Here is a 21,218-nt window from a genome sequence, read left to right on the forward strand (position 1 = left end):
TGCCACTAGCCGCATTATCGATCACGAGGACATCGTCGATTTGAGGGAGCTGGTGTAGAATCTCACCTAGAGCCTTCACCAACAGGATCAGTGATAAACCCCAATTTTGTGGTTTATCTTGTGCTTAATTTAGGAGATTTTATCAACTTATCTCACATTTATTCAATGAAATAGCATGATTTTGTAATTCTTCCTGATTTTGTACTTAAGAGTGAAAACATACTTTTTGGGCCTTAAAATAGCTAATTTTAATTCACTTTAATTCCATTCGATGCCTTGATGTGTTTGTTGAGTGATTTCAGGTTCATAAGGCATGTATTAGATGGAAGAAGTGAAGAGAAAAGCATGCAAAGTGGAGAATTTATGGAAAAACAAGGATTTGGAGTGCATACATCGACGCACACGCATGGAGATGAGGTTGTCAGGTGACGCACACGTGTGACAAGGGAAAGGCCAAGCGACGCATACGCATGACCCATGCGTATGCGTCACAGCTCGCACGTGACCTCATTAAAGTGAAAACGCTGGAGGCGATTTCTGAGCTACCCAGACCCAAATCCAACTGATTCCAGAGACTATTTCATGCAGAATTTAAGCTTGGGCAAGGAGGGAGCAATTAGTTGTAGGTTAGCATCATGTAGTTTAGTTTCTAGAGAGAGAAGCTCCCTCTTCTCTCTAGAATTAGGGTTCTTAGGGTTAATTGCATCTTAGATCTAGGTTTAATTTCCTGTTGTCATCTTATTTCCTCTATAATTTATTGTTTCTACACTTTCATTCTCTTAGTTTGTAGTGTTAATTTTCCTTTTATGTCTTCCTTTAGTTTTACGAATGCTCATGTTGGATTTGGATCTCCTTTAATGCAATTCATGTTTGATGTTCTTTTATTGTTGATTTGAGTTGTTATTATTGTTTCCTTGCAATTAGTAGTTGTTAGATTTTATCGTTTCTTGTAATTTATTATGCTTTCCTTTTATGCCTTCCAAGTGTTTGACAAAATGCTTGGTTGGATTTTAGAGTAGCTTTTTGAGCATTCTTGACTTGAAAAGAGGAATTATTAGGCAATCTTGGGTCATGAATACATAACTTATATTGGTGATCTAGGGTTGTTAGTTAATATTGTTTCCATTGACACTAATCTTTTGCTAATTCAATTAGTGAGTTGATTAGGACTTTTGGATTGAGATTAACTAGTCTTATTTGACTTTCTCTCAATGTGAAGATAACATTGTACCTTCTTCCATTGTTAGGGATGACGAAATAGGATAAGCTCTTGTTAATTATTGTTATGAGTGACTAGGATAGAAAGCCTATATTCTCAATCCTTGCCATGAATGTCTCTCTTTATTAATTGCTTTCTTTAATTGTTTGCTTTATTTTTCTTGCCATTTACTTTCTTGCCCCTTTTATAAATCAAACCCCCCTTGCATCTTCATAGCTAATAATTGACCACTTCATTGCAATTCCTTGTGAGACGACCCGAGGTTTAAATACTTCGATTAATTTTCATTGGGGTTTATATTTGTGACAACCAAAACTATTTAAATTTGATGTGAGAATTGATTGTCGGTTTGGACTATATTATCAACGGAATTATTTGTATGAAATTCCGAACCATCATAAATCTTCATCATCAATCAGCAGCTGCAGCAGTCTGAGGAGAGGTATAATGAGATCCTCGCACGCATGTTAGATACAGATTCCCTCAAGCTGGAGCTTAGGCAAGAGCTGAAGCAGCTTCAGCGAATGGAGTAACAGATGGCGGTGTATCAAGAGCAGATGCATGCTAGTAGCAGCGACGCTACTGGTGGCAGCGATCCTGCTGGAGGGACACCGACACATCACCGCCTAGTCCGCCGCCTTAGTAGGACCAGGGGGATGATGACAACGACGACTATCAGGATCCATAGTGATTAGAATTTTATTCTAGACTATTTGATTGTATTTTATTTTTTTGAAGTTTTATTTTATTCATACACTTGGTATTTAATAAAACAAAAAATAAAAAACTAACATTTGTACCCATAAATATTCAGAATATTGACAAAACTAACCACAAAAAAACAAAACAAACTTTATACCCATGAAAGATGAATTCCTTTCGACAAAAATACCCAAATCCTAAAAAAGTATTAAAAAATCCCAAAATAACCCTACCATCATCTTTCCTACCACCAAACCCCACTATCAACAACGTTTCACCCTTCTTTTAATAAATAACAAGAATTAGAGTTAATAAGTTACCAAATGGTGCAAGTCTTCTCCTTGAACAGCTTCGATGGCAATGAAGAGGTTGTCGTGGTTATGGACGATGAAACGGACTAGAAGAAGCACTTCCGTGTGAAAATCTTGGGGAGGAAAGCCTTCACTTTTGGTGACTACTGCTTCAGGTTCGAAGAACAAAGCGCCACTGCGCTCCTCCGAGTCTCCCAAGCTACCCGTGACATCATCTAACTCCGTGACGACGTCGTTTCTCTCCACTCCACTGTTTCCACCATCCAAGATTGAGTCTACGCTGCTGTCCTCCTCGACTCCCTCGCCTAGCTCTCACACCCCGTCTCTGCCCCTACCACCTTCCTCCTCTGCATGGGCTCCTTTGATTATGCCGTCGACTCTGGTCTCCGCTTCATCCATGTCGATGTGTGTGTTTGTATATTTTTGTTTATGTTGATAGTGATGTTAGATGTATTGGTGGTGGTGTGACTATTATAATATTAAAGGTGGGTTTGATGGTGGTGGTGGGAAAGATGATGGTGGGAGTATTTTAGAGTTTTTGAATAATTTTTTAGGATTTGGATGTTTTTGTCAAACAAACTCATCTTTTATGGGCACACAGTTATTTTCATTTTTCTGTGGTTAGTTTTGTCAAGGTTTTGAATATTTATAGATACAAATGGTAGTTTTTTCCTAAAAAAAATGAAATTTGACTACTAATTGTGTAAAAATAAATTAAAAAAAGAATTTGACTACTAATTGTGTTAAAAAATTAAAAAGAAAAAAAAATTTACCATCGAATTTACCGGAGAGAAAATCAAATGGTAATTAGACGGGAAAAAATAGTGTGGCGCCAAGAATTCACCATAGAATTTTTCGGTAATTATCGTCAGATTGTACCGACAAGGGTTATAAATCTGCCTGTAAACATATTACCGGCAGATTATTTTTTTATTCTGCCGGTACTCAATATTTTTCGTGTAGTGCTAGTGTTTTGAAAAGCACAAATTTATATCTTTTATATGACTTTAACCTAATGTATTTATTAATTATATGGTAAATGAAAAAGTAAATTCATGATATATATTTTATAATATAACATCTAATTTGATGAGTGATTTTAATAGATATGAAGTTTTGACGAAGATGTGACGTAAAAAGTTTTACCATTTTACGACTGGTAAGAACAGATTTTTACACGAAGATTCATGCATTAAATTCAAGCACAAGCTCCTCAAAGAATCAATCATGCATGTGATAAATATGATATGACAAAAAGAAATCCAACAATCAAGGTTTAGCTGTAGGACATTGGTTTTACTTGTCAAGGATAAATCAAGTTCATCTCTCAAGTTAAAATAATATTTTAATCAAAGTAAATTATTTTTTACCTATAATTTCAAAAAATTCGTGATTGAGAGAGAGTGTGGGTCGTGCCATGATGATCCTAATATATTCATAATAGATTATGGGGACTAAAACCCAACCTAATCATGTACAAGATCCCATAGTTTGAAATTTAAATTTTGCTAAAAAATAAACTAGAGGATTGATCCTTATGTTAATTTGCAGTATCGATCCTCACGAGGTGCATAAGCTAAATTTGAGCATTTTGAGTTATAAGGATCGATCTTATACTTTGAGGATCGATCTTATACGTCTTTAGGAGACAAAAACCCTAATAAAAGTGTGTGTTCTTGATGATTAGGCTCCTCCCACTCACTCCCAATGTATATGAGTCCATGGAGGCCTATGAATAGAAGTCTTTGAGTTGTATTTCATTGCACCATTTCTTCCATATCTATGTACTATCATATTGATCAAAATTCATGTGCTTTCAAAGCGGTTTCATCAAAATTTGAGAGATAACTTTGAACTTACTTATAGTGCTTCATTTATAATCATATACTCTTTAAAAAGAGTTTATTTATTTATGATGCTCACTATCACATATTGTAAAAGAAGAATTTTGTAGCTCTTCTTGATTGTTGAGAGACTTAGAGATTGTTTTCTTTAACTGGTAAGGCTTGCTAAGCACTATAGTTGGTGAGGATACCTATACCTAAGATCATTAAACACTTAAGGAAAAACACTTCAAATTGGTATTGCTTCGAGTTCTTAGAGAATGAGTCTCTAAGTGGAGTAATTTAATCGAAGCGGTAATCATATACCGTGAGGTGTTTATCAAGTGTTCTATCTTGTAGTGGTTCATCAAGCGCCCTACAAGCTTGGTCATATAATAAACATCTTTGCACCTTGATAGGAAGGATTGGACGTAGGTAAAGAGATTACATCAAACTAGAATATATCATGCTTGCACATCTTGTTAACCCTTAAACTCTTTACTTTTCTTACTATTATGTTTTGAAAGTGGTGTGAAAAGTTGACTTTTTATAAGTGCTTAAAAACTTGTTCAAACTCTTGAAAATATTTTAGTATGAAATCACTTGCATTTAAACTTTTGTTTATTTTATACAAATGGTACAAAAAATATCATTACAAACTTGAATTTGTTTGGAAGAAAAATTCACGAAAAGGATGCTGTGAGCAAAATACTAAGGAGTCTTACATCTTAATAGAATTTCAAAGTAAATGCAATTGAAGAAGGACAAAACTTTGAAGAACTCGCCTATGATTAATTGAGAGGTAATCTAATTACATATGAGAGTACTTTTCTCAATAAATCATATGGAGAGGAAATAAAGAAAAAGGGCTTAGTATTAAAGGCAATATCTCACAAAAAGAATGAAGATGGTGATGAAAGTGATGATGAAGACAACGAAGAAGAAAAGCTTATACGGTTGTTAAAGAAGTTATATAAGATAATTGAGAAGAGAAAAACCAACTTCAAAGGACAATCCAAAACAAAAGAGCTAAAGTGCTATGAATGCAATGAGATTGGACATATAAAACCAAAATGTCCAACTCTTGCAAAAGGAAAGAGGGATAAGAAGACAAAAAAAAAAAAGCAACAAGTCTATGTATCACGAGAAAATAATGCAAAATGGATGATGAAAACGAAAGAGACAATTTTTGCTTCATAGCTGATTTTGAAGAAGAAGATGAAAAAAAAGAAGAAAATAAAGAAGAAAAAACGAGCATATATCTCATAGGAGATTGAGTATGATCTATACAATTCCTCTGAAGATGAAGAAGAAATTGCAAAACCTTATCTTGATTGAGTATGATCTATACACTTCCTCGGAAGATGAAGAAGAAATCGCAAATCCTTATCTTGTGGCAAACGAAGAAGATAATGATAAGGTAAGTTCATTCAACTCTAATGATGAATTATATAAAACTTATATAAATTATATGAAGATTTCACAAATCTTGTCAAAGAATTTTCTAAAATCAAAGAAATAGAATTTAGAACTTCAAAAAGAGGTTAATGTTTTGAAAAAAAAATTCTTGAGAAACAAAAATGTGAAAATCAAAATTTATCATGTGAATCTTGTATTGATCATCTTAAGGAAATAGAAAAATTTAAGAGTGATTTATCTAAATTTAGTGCATCATCTAAAAATCTAGACAAGTTGCTTTTAGTAGCCAAAAACATACTAGGGATAAAGAAGACTTAGGCTATGATCGATCCTAATAAAACTAGTACTTTTATGAAAAATAAGGAAACTAGGAATCCTATTTGGCAACCACAAGCACAAAGGCAACATATTAAAGTTAAATATAATGAGATTAAATGACAATCCTTTAATCATGCATCATTTAGAAACAATAACGATAATGCATATAGAAAGCCATATAGGCAACCTTATAGGATGCATAACCCTCATGTAACATGTCATTATTGTAATAAAGTAGGTATATATTGCAATCGTTTATTTTACTAAACATAGACATATGTATTATCAAGACCAAAACATGAAATGTGATGTTAATGAACAATTTGCTCAAACTAACCATTAAGGACGTCAATTTATTTGAGCACCAAATTAAAGAATATATTTTAAATCTATTTTGTAGATGCTTGAAAGAGATATAAGGTACAACAATTGTGGAAGTTTCAAGTATATAACAAGTGATGTATCAAAAGCTACAACAACAAAAAAAAAATTTGATAAAAAGAAAGGGTAAACATGGGACAAGAAATATTGAAGGCATCTCTTAAAGAGAGGAAGGGAGGGGGGTAGGGGGGGGGGATTCACAAAGATCAACAATTAAGATTGCTTCAATATCAAAGTTATGTTTGCACTTATGAGGATTATTCACAAGCCACCAAAAGAATATTAAAGACTTGTGAATGCAAGATATTGATGATTGGAGCTCTATATCGTTTTTAGTTTATCCTATCTTTATGATTATGTTTATCTTCGTTATATATGTTTAACTCTAGTTGAATGCTTTGAATCGTAGTTGCTTATATTTTACATAACAAGTATATATTTTTGATAATGTTTATTTAAGATTTTCATAACAAGTATGTTTTTAAACAATTGGTATCATGCTTATGCTTTTATAATAATTGGTTCTAGTATATGAAGTGATATCATGTTTGAGTTTATGTGCCATAGTTTAAATGGCATGATTGATAACAAAAATAATTTTTGACATATATAACTAGTGATTATATAATACTTGGCTTATGATAAATAACATGTGCTATCTTTATTATGCTTATGTTTTTATCTTATTGTCCTTTTCTTTTGCTAATGCCAAAAAGAAAAAAAAATAAATATATTTTAAACAAGTATGTTTTTTTATTGTTATGAAACATATAGAAAAGAAGTTTTTGAAGTATGCTTGTTTTCAAAAGATATGTCTTAAGGGGAATACAAAATATTTATGAAATCTTTGTTTTTCAAAACTTCCGCAAGTTTTAAGATTTTCTTGATTTTAGAAAAAATTCTTAAAAGTTTTTAAATATATCATGTTTTCTCTGATATTTGTAAAATTGCATGCTTTTCAAAAATTTAATGCTTTTCAAAACATAATGTCTTTGTCATTATAAAAAAAAAAAAAAAAAGAGAATTTGTTAGTAATATTATTCCAGTTGAATGCATGTTTATTATCTTACATGATACGCATGCTTATGTATTTTGATAAATGATAACATGTGCTTTTAATTCTTGTTATAACTAGTATTTTAAAAAGCAACAAATTTATATCTTTTACATGACTTTAATCTAATCTATTTATTTATTATATAATAAATAAAAAAACATAAATGCATGACATATATTTTATGATATAATATTTAATTTAATAAGTGATTTTGATAGATATAAAATTTTAACAAAGATTAGACAAAAATTTTTAACTGTTTTACAGTGGGTAGAAATGAATTTATATGAAGATTCATGTATCAAATTCAAGTACAAGCTCATCATGGAATTAATCATGCATATAATGAACATGATATAAAAGGAGAAGTCCAACAATCAAAGTTTAGTTGTAGAATATTAGTTTTACTTGTCAAGGATAAATCAAGTTCATATCTCAAGTTAAAATCATGTTTTAATCAAAATAAAAAGATTTTTAACCTATGATTTCAAAAATTTATGATTGAGGAAGAGTATAAGTCGTGCCATGATGATCCTAATATGTTTATAATTGGTTTAGTAGGACACAACCTAATCATGTACAAGGTGTCATAGTTCGAAATTCAAATTTTGCTAAAAGTGAACTGACGGGTCAATCCCTATATTAATTTATAGAATCGATCCTCACTAGGTGCTGAACCTAAATTTGAGCATTTTGAGTTATGAAGATTAATCTTATATATTCTTAGGACACAAAGACCCTACCAAAAGTGTGTGCTCTTGATGATTATAGGCTCCTCCCACTCACTTCCAACGTATATGAGTGCATATATAGAGGCTTTTGGGTCGTGTTTCATTGCACTATTTCTTCTATATTTATATAGTATCATATTAATTAAAATTCATAAGTTTTCAAAGTAGTTTTCATCAACATTTAAGAGATAACTTTGAACTTACTCATAGTATTTCATTTGTAATCATATACTTTTTGAAAAGAGTTCATTTATTGCTGAAATCTACTATCACATATTATAAAAGAAGAGTTTTGTAATTCTCCTTGATTGTTGAAAGACCTAGAGGTTGTTTTCTCTAAGTGGTAAGACTTGCTAAACACTATATTCGGTGAGGATACCTAAGATTAATAAGCACTTAAGGAAAAATACTTGAAGTTAGTATTATTTCGAGTTCTTAGAGAAGAAATCTCTAAGTGGAGTGGCTTAATCGGAATGATGATCATATATCGTGAGGTGTTTATCAAGTACTCTATCTTGTAGCGATTTATCAAGCGCCCTATAACTATAAGTTTGGTATATAGGAAAAATCTCTGCATCTTAGTGAGGAGGACTAGACATACATAAAGAGGTTATACTGAATTAGAATACATCGTGCTTTAGTGGTGGCAAACGAGCCGAAACCTGTTGACTTGTGTAATTCGCAAAAAAAGGTGGATCTGACTAAAAATTTAAGACTGCTATAATAAAAAAAATCCCGCCGTCCATGGGTTTTAGTGGGTTTTGGCGGGGCAGGGATGGGCTTTTGGCTTACTTTTGTGTTTGTATTTGGAATGTTTGTTCATTTTACTTTAAGTTATAATTTAGACTATATTTGATTGATTAGAGATTTGGACAATATTTAATTATATATTTTGGACAATGTTTGTTTTGCTTTGGACAATGTTAGTTTTGTAAGACCCGGTTAATTAACGGCTAATTAACCCATAAATGAGAATTTATTATAGAAAGCCAAAAATGTTAATTTTATGGCTTAATATGATAGAGGAGATTGAGACGAGAATTTCGGTACCAATTTTATAGAAATCGGACCAAGATTGGACCGAACGGGCCAAACCGGTCCAACCGGACCCAAAATGGGCCCTTGGCCCAACTAAACTAAATCAAAACCCTAGTTTTCAGCACTCTCTCTCCTCACAATACTCTCATTCACGCTGAAATAGTGGAGAGGAAGGGAAGAACACTCTCTCAAGTTCTATCTCTCACTTGATCTTTAAACCACCATAACTTTTGATCTAGAGCTCTGATTGCCGCACCGTTTACGGCCACGCGTTCACCGCGGAGAGCTCTACAAAACCCATACAATCAATCTTGAGGTAAGCCACGTTTTGCTCCTCGAAATTTCAGCCCTTGTTTTCGAGTTTTATGGGTGAAATGTTGAGATTTTGGGTTCTTTGATGTTATAGGACCCAACTCTCTTGAAGGAGAAGGTTAATCTTGTCTCCTTGGACCCTGGGTGTGGTAAGATTCTCAACCCTAGTGTAATTTGTTGTTCTATGATATTTGGGTATTGAGATGTTGTGTATGTGTATGATGATTGTGGCTTAGGTTGTGTATATGTGAATATTGGATCTTGATTGGTGATTTTGGAAAGCTTGGAAAAGGGTTTTGTGTGATAAAATCTGTTCTTGGAGGTGTTGATACCTTGAGAGCTTGTGGACAAGTGGTTTGGAAGTACTCCGATTGAGCGTGTGAAATCGGCTAAGGTATGGTTTCGGTTTTCCGTATCTAATATGTAATGTGGTAGAAAATACTTAGGCTAGCGGCATGGTTGAGATATATGATGTGATCATATATGTGATTATGAATATTGATGCCTTGATTGTGTGATATATGAGCAATGCATGTTGTGATATATGCTTGATGGATGATTGAGGTTGAATTGATGGGTGATACCATGTTGATGGTGAGTATGATGTTGATTATGTATAATGATGGTTGATTGGAAATGGTATTATTGGAAATTGGGGTGAGGGAGGATGTATGACATGATATTGTGTTTGTCCTTTAGCCATTTGATTGAGAAGTGTTAAAATGGTTGGATGTGGTTTTGGGAACCTTGGTAAAGTGTCAATGTGTGAGTTGAGGATGGCTTGATGTTGATTTTGGTACATTTTGATTGATTTCAAAGAAAAGGGATGAAATTGGCATGTTTTGATTGATTTTGAAAAGAGTTGAAAGTGGCTTGTTTTGAAAATGGCACTTTATGGTTTTGTATAAAAATATGGTTTTTTGGCATACTTTGACGGGACATAACTTGGACTACGAATCTCTGATTTGTACCAAATCTATTTAGAAATGAAATTGGATCCGGGATGTCCATGCCGTTCGAAGAACGGGTGAAAAACGATTTAAAATGAGAAAGTTATGTCCGTCGGAAGATTGGGGGTTGAATTTGTAAATTCTGCAGCTTTTAACTTAGAAAATTTTTAGCAGAATGACCCCCGCGCGTAGGCGCACTTGGCGCGTACGCGCCGTTCTTCGAGAAAGCACCATTCACGCGTGCGCGTGGTGTGCGCGGGCGCGTCGGTGCGCTGCACCAAATGCCCAGCCATTTTCCAGAGAGTTGTGCCAGAGTTGTGCCAGTTTTGTGCCTGGGGCGCAAGAGCACCCACGCGTACGCGTGGCTGACGCTTGCGCGTCGTTTGGCTAATTTTCAATCCGCGCGTCCGCGCGAATGACGCTTGCGCGTCGATGAGTTTTGTGGCCATCCACGCGTGCGCGTGGAGTGCGCGTACGCGTGGCCCTGTTTTCATCCCAAAGTTGATTTTTGAGTTTTAAAAGCCAAATTTCATACTTCTAAGTCTCCGATCTCACCACTTATGTCTTGAATTATTATGATATGCCTAGTATGAGAAAAAGGGCTAGTGAATGTGGTAACTTGCGAGTGAAGCAAGGGGAAAAATGAATGATCATTGAGGATCAAAGATGATTATGTGAGATGCAGAGGATGGCGGTGGAAGTGCTTGTTGTGCCATGGGCCGAAGGGCCGTAATTGTTAATGAATTGGCTGGTTATGGATTTAACCGTGAGCCGGATGGCTAGATTATTGCCGTGTTACGGTGGAGCCATGATTAGGGCTAAGTATAAATGCATATATGCTGTTGAATGAATTGTGAATGTTTGCACTTTCACCATCGGAGATGAGGGTTTTCCTGGGAGGAAGCAGTGGCTAGCCACCACGTGCTCCAGGTTGAGACCCGAAGCTCTTTTGACCCTATGTCGTAAGTGTGGCCGGGCACTGTGAAAGGCCCGGATGAGCTCGCCCCCGTAAATATTCACCAGTGAGGGTGATGGATATGGATCATGATTATGATCAAGTTTATGATGAGTATAACTCGAGTTGGAGATGCGCGACAGAGGGACAGTCCAATGGTTAGCTACCAGGACTTGTCGGGTTGGCTCTATAACCGACAGATGATATCATCAGCCACTAGGGACAGGCATGCATCATAAGCATACTACATGAATTGTTTGAGATTGCTTATTTGACTGCATATTACTTGCTAATTGTCTAAATGCCTTATCTGTTCCTATTTGTAAATCTCCTGTCTGATATAACTGTGTTTGCTATATTATACTCCTGCTGGTGGTTGGGAGGTCTGAAGGAATTGGAAAGGGAAGTATTAGTTAGACTGAAGGATCTTTAGTCAGTTGCCACTTATGGTTTAGTTTGTTTATAAGCTTTGATATTATCTGGAGGAAGTTCTAGGATTGCCTTCGGCTTTCCTCTATTATTATGTATTATATATGTGGAAGCTGTTACCGTGCTGGGGACCTATGGTTCTCACCCATGCGGATTTTGTGGTTTTCAGATGCAGGACGCGAGGCTTCTCGTTAAGGCATGCTGGGGACTTCTGGATTAGCGAAGATCCTTTGTTCTTGGGACTCCGTCTTGGTTTATATATCTTGTTTAGATACTTTTATCTCCATTAAATAATACAAACTGTGATGACTCCTTCTAGAGGGGATTTTGGAGAATAGATTTTGTCCCTTTGGGTTTCCTTTGAGGTTTTCCTTATTTTATTATATGTATATATTGCTATGCTCGGACCGGTTATCTTCGCAGCCGGATTTTGAGTCTTGATATTCCTGTTTTTGACACTCCTTTGTATATATATGATCTCGCGTTAGCTTATCCTGTTCGTTACGTTATTGATCGGAGTGTTGCGGTTTCGGGTTACGGTTTTTGTTTACCCTTTTTTCTACAAAGGCTCCTAGTTATAATCAATTATTCATACTACTATACGTACTAAATTTTGGTTTTAGAGGTCGTAATACCTTGCCATCTTTGAATTATGACTTAAGCATAAGACTCTGTATGGTAGGGTGTTACAAGTTTTATTTTGTTTCAAAAACTTGGTTGATGATTATGTTTATTAGATATTTAGAATTATAAAGACTTTTATGTCTTTAGAAATTATAAATTTATTAAAATATTTGTAAAATCATTTTTTAAATATTTAATAATTTAATAATTTTTTCGAAAAAAAAGAAAATTGGCAGGTTTAACCTGCTAAGCTACTAATCCGCCATTAAGTAGGACGAGATAGAAATTTAGACCGCCTCAATAAGTGGGATGGTGCAGTGGCAGGCTAGCCCGCTTGCCACCCTTATTGTATTTGCACATTTTCTTAATCCTTAAACTCTTTATATTTCTAAAGTGGAATAGAAAGTTGACTACTTATAAGTGTTTGGAAACTTGTTCAAACTCATGAAAAATTTATAGTATGGAATTACTTGCTTTTAAGATTTCATTTATTTTAAACAAATAATACAAAAAATATTAAGTACATGATTTAAATGCTTAAAATTCGTTTATAAATCCACAGAAAATAGAAGTATGTTGCCTTTATTCGCAAGCTTATATTTTTGTAATTTAAGTTTCTATTTATATTTCACTAAGCTTTTAATTTGTCACTGATACTAAATTCATCCTTCTTAAGTATATTTATCTTGTGTTTATCGACTCTTGTTATCAAACTCGACTCGATCCGTCTGGTTCGGCCAAAAAAAAATATCTGCTTACCTAATTACCTAATCGGTCGACCCATTTGTCAGACTATTTTCACATGAGACCCAGAGACACACAGGTCAACCCGTCGGGTTTTGAGAAGAACCGGTGACCCTGCCGGTTTATACAATCCGGACCGGGCCATGTTTTTAATTTTTTGACGACGCCGTTTCAAACCAAAACCCTCTCTCTTCTCCCTCATCTCACCCTCAGACTCGAGATTCGAGAACGTCTCTCCCTCAATCCTCATAATCAAACTCTCTTCTCTTTTACTGCCCAGCCCACTAGAGTTTCTCTCAGTCATACTCGCCGGCGTCTCGTCTCAGTCGCACTCGTCGGCGTCTCCTCGTTCGTCTCGCAGCCTTCCTCGTCGTCTCACTCGAGTTTCGTCCCTGGGCTCCTCGTTGCCGGCGGCAGAAGCAACTCGTAGGGGTTGTCGCTTGCTTCGTTGCCTTCCGTGGGGTCGGCGTCGCTCATCGTCTTCTGGTTTCGGGTCCTCGCCGTCGCCGTGGACCGTGGGACGTTGGTGAGTCCCTGCATCATCGCTTCCTCTGTTCTCTCTTTTCCAGATTTCACTTCTCCCTGTATTTTGAGATGTTGCCGAATTGCTAATCAATTAATTTGCCTTGTTGCTGATCTTAAGTTGAATTTGTTGCTGAATTTGTTGTTGTAAGTTGAATTTCTTGTTCAAAATATCACTGAGCTAGGTTTTTGGTTGATGAAAATCATCAGTGAGTTGAATTTGTTGCTGTCTTGCTGAACTAATCACTTGGCTAAATTTTTTGTTGCTGAAAATGATCATAGTTGAATTCGTTGTTGAAAATTATCAATGAGATGAATTTGTTGCTGTAAGAATAGATTTGATTCTTAGTATTGATTGATTTGATTCTTTTTTTTTTTTTCCAAAGATAGGAGACTCGAACCCGCAACCTCTTAATTGAGTATGGGGGAGACTATGCCATTTGAGTTATTACTCATTGGCTTGATTGATTTGATTCTTACATAGGCAGTATTGATTTGGTATAATTAGTTGAATTTAGTTAATTAGTTTGTTAATTATTAATTTATTGATGGACCAAGTAACAATGCTATGGAAGATATAGATGCAAATCAAAATGAAGGCAATGTTGGTCAAGCTCCAAATTTGTCCCTTGAAGATATAGATCGCGATGTTGGGATCACTCCTTGGACTTGATTTGCTTATTGTGTTATGTTTTGCTCTCTTCATTTAAATTGAGAAAGTATTTTGTACTAGTGACTAGTTTATTTTTTATTTTTGCATCATTATTATATTTAAGAATTGATACTTGTTTGTTATTAATGTGTTTGTGAGGCATGCTTTTGAATTTTTAATTTTAAGCTTATTTTTTGTAATTTTATATTTATATTTAATTGTGACCGAGTTAACTGGTGACCCATCGGTCGAATCAGTGACTTGGTGACCCAGTCGTATGACCGGGTCGATTACTGGTTCGGTTCTGATGACTATGCGGAAAATGGGTTAGGGACTAATGTAGTGCACTTTCGCCAATTTCAGAGACGTATAGTGAAATTGGAGTCTCGAGGACGATTTTGAATTTTTGATACACGGATCCACTTTGGGACTTAATTTGGATTTTATTTTGAGGTATAAAATTGTAAAACCAAAAGTACTCTTTCCACCAATTGGCTTCGTTCAACACTGATCATAGTCGCCTTCCCTTCTCCACCACCGCGTTTGAGCACTTCGGAGTCTCCGACGCACCTTTCTCCTCCTCCAGCTGCTGGTCCAGCAACACTTTAACGGCGAAACAACCCTTTCGTTCTCTGTTTGCCAGAAATCCCAACCATTGCTGGATTTTGTTCCTCTTATCGCAAAGTTCTGATCTAATTCACCACCATGGCAAAGGGTAAAGCAACTTCAAAGCTCAACATCGCTATTATTCACCCTGATCTCGGCATAGGTATTTAGCCCCATTATCCTCCAAACCCTAATGATTCTATTTATGATCAACAATTTCATTGCTTAAGTTCCTTATATTTGTTTTGGTTTTATGGTCAATACTTGTAGTTGATTGGATTTCGATTCTTCTATAATTGTATTTTGGTAGGTGGAGCTGAAAGATTGATTGTGGATGCAGCTGTTGAGCTTGCATCCCATGGCCATAAAGTTCATATTTTTACTGCACACCATGATAAAAATCGATGCTTTGAGGAAACTATTTCTGGTGACTCTCTCTCTCTCTCTCTCTCTCTCTCTCTCTCTCTCTCTCTCTCTCTCTCTCTCTCTCAAACAAACATGGGATTGGGAACTTCTTACCTAGTCCTGGTTTACTGCATTATCCTTCAAAGTATCTAAATTATTTCTAACCAAACGTTCCTGCTTGAAGTGATGCATAAAGCAGTTTCAATCTATATAACAGTATTTTTAATGGTACATTCTCATACATATTGATCATTAATTTACAATTTTACATGTTTATGATGAACTATTTCTAAGAGTTGCTCCTGGCTGTTTATGTGTCTCAAACTTACTTATACTTTCATGGCGGAGTTGTTGTGGTTGCTATTGAGATATGATTTTGGCTTGTGGCTGTTTCAGGTACCTTTCCAGTTACTGTGTATGGTTCCTTTCTTCCCCGGCATGTATTCTACCGTCTTCATGCATTGTGTGCTTTCCTCCGGTGCCTATTTGTTGCTTTCTGTATGCTTTTTATGTGGCCTTCGTTTGATGTTATAATTGCTGATCAGGTCTCCGTAGTCATTCCCATCTTGAAACTTAAAAGATCAGCAAAGGTAGAAACAAATAAGTCGAAAGAATAGTGCGCAAACTTTGAGGTTTGACATATTAATAGTGATTCATTTGTTTGTTTCCTTGGTAGATTGTATTCTATTGTCATTTTCCCGACTTGTTGCTGGCTCAACATACCACTTTCCTCCGGAAGTTGTATCGGACACCAATAGACTATGTAGAAGAAGTAACAACTGGTTGACCTGTGTCCCTGTTTGATCTGTTTCTCTGAACTTCTTTACTCACATATATACCGAATCATGGATCTTATGAAACATTTTCAAATTTCAGGAATGGCTGATTTGATACTTGTTAACAGCAACTTCACTGCTTCTACTTTTGCGAATACTTTTATACATCTCAATGCCAAAGGGATTCGACCAGCTGTTCTGTACCCAGCAGTTAATGTGGATCAGTTCAAAGAACCAAGTTCCTTTAAGTAAATTACATGTTTATAGATATATGGATGCTTTTTTTTATTGTTGAAATGTTTAGAAACCTATATAACAACAACAAAGCCTTATCCCACTAGTTAGGGTCGGCTACATGGATCAAACGACTCCATTACGCCATATCATGTATCATGTCTACAGTGAGACTGTTGACACGTAAATCTCCTTTGATCACCTCATGTATGTTCTTTTTAGGCCTTCTTCTACTATTTATCACCTGTCCATCTTCCATCTCATCCACCCTCTTAACTGGCTCTGCTGATCTTCTTCCCACATGTCCGACCCACTTGAGAAGAGATTTTACCATCTTTTTTACAATAAGCGCTACTCCAACTTTCTTTCTTGTATTTTCATTCCTTATTTTGTCCACATGTGTCTGACCGTCATCCATCTCAGCATCATCATCTTTGCCCGACTTAAATAATGAAACCTATATAACCATTTGTATAATATTATATAATATATTAGTCTTAGCTTTGTGTTGTATATGTTGTTACAGGCTGAACTTTCTTTCCATTAACCGCTTTGAAAGGAAAAAGAACATAGAATTAGCAATTTTAGCTTTTGCTATGCTTCATTCGCCTGAAGCTTCTTTGACTGTTGCAGGTGAGCATCTTTTGCTTGACTTTTGTATTCCTGATGATATATCCATAGATATTATGGTTGATTTTACATGCATTATCCTTGGGATTATATTTAGTGGTTTATATGCCTTATACTGGAGTGTGCTATATTGGTATCTGCAATATATAAATGACTATTAAGAAAACTATCTTTGCTGTGTTGTGAGGTTCTATAATTATTTTATCTCTATGCTGGTTAGTTTATGTGTTGAGTTTGTTTCTATGAGTAAAGAGACTATTGTTCTGCAATCTGCACAATGGTGTTTGGAGGTATATCATGTTTTGTAAATTATGGGGCAACAATTTTCTCGATCACCTGTATTAGGTAGCATGTCATTGGGTTTCAATTTATTCATCAATTCATTCATTTCATAATTGATGTAGAAACGGCATCAACATATTGTCTGGCACCATTGTTTACCTTCTATTTATAATGAGTTGGTTAGTAGTAGGTATTGTAAGTTCTTAAATATTGTTTGAGAGAAAAAATTAAGATGTATTGTTAAAGATTTGTTGCTTCATATTGTTATGCACTGTTAGGTCATATACTTTTCTCTTGGATAGTGAATAGACAGCCAAAAAAAAAAAATGAAACTTAATTTATTTCATAATTTTGACCTGGTATTTTAGCATTGAATGGCACAAATTTATTTTTCTAATATCACAGTCAAATAAGTGGATTCATTCAAATCTTGAGCTGGAAATATGAGGAATAAGCAAATCTAGTGAAAATTAATTTATTACATGTTAATGTATAATTAAATCATTTCTTGTGATTCTGTTCTTATGTTTGTGTAACAATAATGTAACGCAAACTTGAGTTACTAATCCAGGTATTTAGTCGAGAGAAAAAAATATCAGCTAGGTAAAAATATGCAGCCCTGTGCTTCATGACTTCATCCATGTAGCCAACCTACCTAGTAGGATAAGATTGTTGTTATTGTTATGGCAGTATAAAATATGTCGTTTCAGAATACATATTAGTAGACCAGGAGCGGCTGAGATTCAGGCTCTTACTCCGAATGTAGACCATGCTAAGAAAATAGCTCAGAGGGTGCTTCGAGTAGAAACTTTTTTTACTATTATTGCACAATAGTCCTAAGTCTGAACCATCCATATCATAATTATTTCATGCATTTCATGTTGGAGCATGTATTTAGATGCAAAATGAGAATGCAAAATCAGTTGTCATAAATTGTTCCAGGTGGCTTTGACATACGGTTGAAGGAGAATGTGGAATACTTAGAACAGCTTAAGGCTTTAGCTGAAAGAGAAGGTGTCTCTAATAGAATAAGATTCATCACCTCTTGCTCTACCACTGAAAGGAATGCCCTGCTCTCGGAATGCCTGTGTGTCATTTACACTCCAAAGGTTTGGGAAATGTTGTAAAAGAAAAATTTAGGTGTTCTTGAGCCAAAGAATTTTCTTCCTCTGATCTATAGATTATTTGCCACATTAGTGAATGTATGTCACCCTTATTGCCAAGGTTTTAAATTGCAGTTCTGGTTGTTGCAATTGCAGTTATTATGTCGATTATGATGCAATGCACATTGTGCCAGTTGCTGGGGGCTGAAAATTGTGATGGGCCTGTTCCAGTCCTGATACGGCTGCATTGCAGCCTGTCGTGGTTAGGTGCGGTCAACTAGTGTGAATATGTGTAACACTGCAATTGCAGGGTGGTGTGGTTGTGGAAAGACTACAACTGCTATTTAAAATTGTGGTTGTCCACCTAGCCACAGGTATTCACTGATGTGGCAATCAGTGTATGGATCAAAGCTTATTTACTTTGAGGAGCACCAAAGAACTCTTTTTCATGAAGTTGAATGAAGAAAAGTTGGTCTTACGTAATATACTTTGATGCAGGATGAGCATTTTGGCATTGTTCCGGTGGAGGCGATGGCAGCATACAAACCTGTTATTGCATGCAATAGTGGTGGACCATTGGAGAGTGTGAAGAATGGTGTAACAGGATTCCTTTGTGATCCTACACCAGAAGAGTTTTCTTCTGCAATGGCTAAATTCATAAAAGATCCCAAAGAGGCTGAAAGAATGGGTAGAGAAGCTAGAAAGCATGTGGTTGATTCATTCTCCACACACACATTCGGCCAAAGTTTAAATAGGTATATAGTTGACATTCACAGAGGAAAAGAGGACTGATGTCACCTTTTTGAATCAAATTTAGCTTCTAGCATGGGATATAACATGATTTTGATACTCAAAATTAGTTGACTTGGTTAACCATCTTATAAAAGTGTTGGAATTTTGGACCATTTCTGGTATAAAAGTAGAACGAAGTCTACATAGACATTGCGATGGTACCCAAAAGTATACAGATTTTGCTGAATTTCAAATAAACAATAATTATTTCCTTGTAAATAAAATAAAATCTGCTCCAAATTTGAATATCATCTGTTTATATATTTTTTATGAGTAGCAAAAGTTGAAATAACGGGATTAGAAGGCTGCACTATATAATTTGTAATTTTGTATGAAACAAAGTTGAAAAGTATAATATTAAATAATTTAAATCATAGTTATAAAAATCGGATTGACTCGGATGGTCGGATTGGAAATCCAATGAATTAGTCTCAAGATCGGTCTGGGTTGAACATAGGATCGGAGAAGGAAAAGAATCGGTGAAAACCGGTTTGACCTAGCCAATTTTATTGAAAATCGGTGAACTGGCGGGTTTTTGAAACCCGGACTGGTTCTTCTTTTAAAAGAAAAACCCTAAGGTAGCGTTTGGTGGAGAGACAGAGACGGAAAGACTGAGACTGAGAGACAGAGACTAAGAGACAGAGATTGAAATAAATCTCAGTATTTTGTTTTGTGCAAAATGGGAGACAGGAATTGAAACAAGAATGAAACTCTAATTTAATTTGCACAAATGGTAAAATTGGAATTAATTAATTGAAATGAGAGTATTTTAGGTATAAAATGTTATTAAAGTTTCAGTCTCCATTTCTAAAAATTTTAGTCCTCTGTGTCCCTACTTTTTGGAGGTACTGAAATACTGAAATTTTGGAGACAGAGACAGAAATTTTAGTACCAATCTCTGAACCAACAAACACGATACTGAGTCTCAGTCTCTCAGTCTCTGTCTCAGTACTTCAAAACAAACGCTACCTAATGGCATTTGAAGCCCCCTTTCCAACCCAACTCTCACACTCAGCACTCAACACACGGTAGAGGTAGAGCTTTCCTCAACACGGCGTCGCTCGCCCCTCCTAACCTAGTCTCTCACACTTAGCACTCAAACACGACAGAGATAGCGCTTAAAGCCTCAACCTTCTCTGTTGTCGCTTCTTGCTGGCCTCTGTGTCACCGCGTTGTCTCGTTGTTCGGCCTCGTTGCTCGTTGCTGCCTCCCTCTCTACTTGTCACCCTCGCTATCCATCACTCACTGTAGCATCCCTCTCTACTCGTCGCCGTCACTGCTCACTATTTGCACTCTTCTCTTGTCTCCTCTCTGTCTCCCTTTGCCTCTCTCTTCTCTTCCTCTGCATGCGGCTAAGGTGAGTTTTTTTAATTTTTTTTAGTTATTCAATTATTATTGTTTATGTTTTGGATGATTGTTGCTGCTAATCCTGTTTTAATGTAGTTGAAGTGGTTTATTTTTGTTTTTTTTATTATGTAATTGTTGGTTTTTTTTCTGATTGTTGCCATTTTAGTGATTGTTACTGTTTAGGTTGATTAATGCTTGCTGTTTAGGTTAATTGATCTTTAATGATTGTTGTCTTTTTTGTGATCTTTTGTGATTGCTGATTTTTTTTATTCTGTAATTTTTTGCTAGTTTTGATCTTTTCTGATTGATGCTTGCTGTTTAGATGATTGGAATATGTGGTTAGATGATAGGCTCTGTGAATTAATTAGGTGATGCACTAATGTAACTATGGTTAGATGATAGGCTATGTGTTGAATTTTTCTTGTTTTTAAGTTGGCTTCATCAGAAACACCATCCCAGAAGAAGAATAAACTCCTGATGCAACAATTGTAACCCAAAAAAAAAAAAAAAAAACAATAAAAGAAAAATTGATTCTGCATGGAGCTATTGTAAGCAAGTAGTTGAATCTGGAAAAACTATTCTGGTATGCATATATCGTGAGTTTATTATAGGTGGAGGAATTAATCTGTTATGCATATATTGAGACTTGATTGTTGTTAAAATGTTAGTGAAGACATGAATTTCAAATTTTAATTTTAGGTTTTGGACTGTTTTATATTTTTATTTAAATAAGACTGGGTCAACCAGTTCAATCAGTGACTCACCAGTACAACCAAAGACTCAGTGATCTAGTAATCCGATCGGTTCGATCACCGTCTGACAACTATGATTTAAATGGAGTAAGAACTAAAAACAT

The 21,218-nt window shown here is 35.4% G+C and overlaps 1 protein-coding gene across 1 annotated transcript; it reads left to right on the forward strand.

Moving 5' to 3' along the window:
- The first annotated feature begins 13,200 nt into the window (after positions 1-13,200).
- On the forward strand, positions 13,201-19,128 carry LOC107613290 (uncharacterized). Its single transcript, XM_088497237.1, has 9 exons — positions 13,201-13,539; positions 14,551-14,956; positions 15,104-15,220; positions 15,595-15,788; positions 15,875-15,980; positions 16,075-16,222; positions 16,735-16,841; positions 18,063-18,229; positions 18,722-19,128. The coding sequence occupies exons 2-9, from the start codon at positions 14,893-14,895 to the stop codon at positions 19,013-19,015; spliced, it is 1,197 nt and encodes a 398-aa protein (XP_088353363.1). The 5' UTR covers positions 13,201-13,539; positions 14,551-14,892; the 3' UTR covers positions 19,016-19,128.
- The last annotated feature ends 2,090 nt before the right edge of the window (positions 19,129-21,218 follow it).

This window comes from Arachis ipaensis, chromosome B8, assembly GCF_059453495.1.
Source record: "Arachis ipaensis isolate K30076 ecotype BB chromosome B8, ASM5945349v1, whole genome shotgun sequence".
In the NCBI taxonomy this organism is placed as follows: Eukaryota; Viridiplantae; Streptophyta; class Magnoliopsida; order Fabales; family Fabaceae; genus Arachis; species Arachis ipaensis.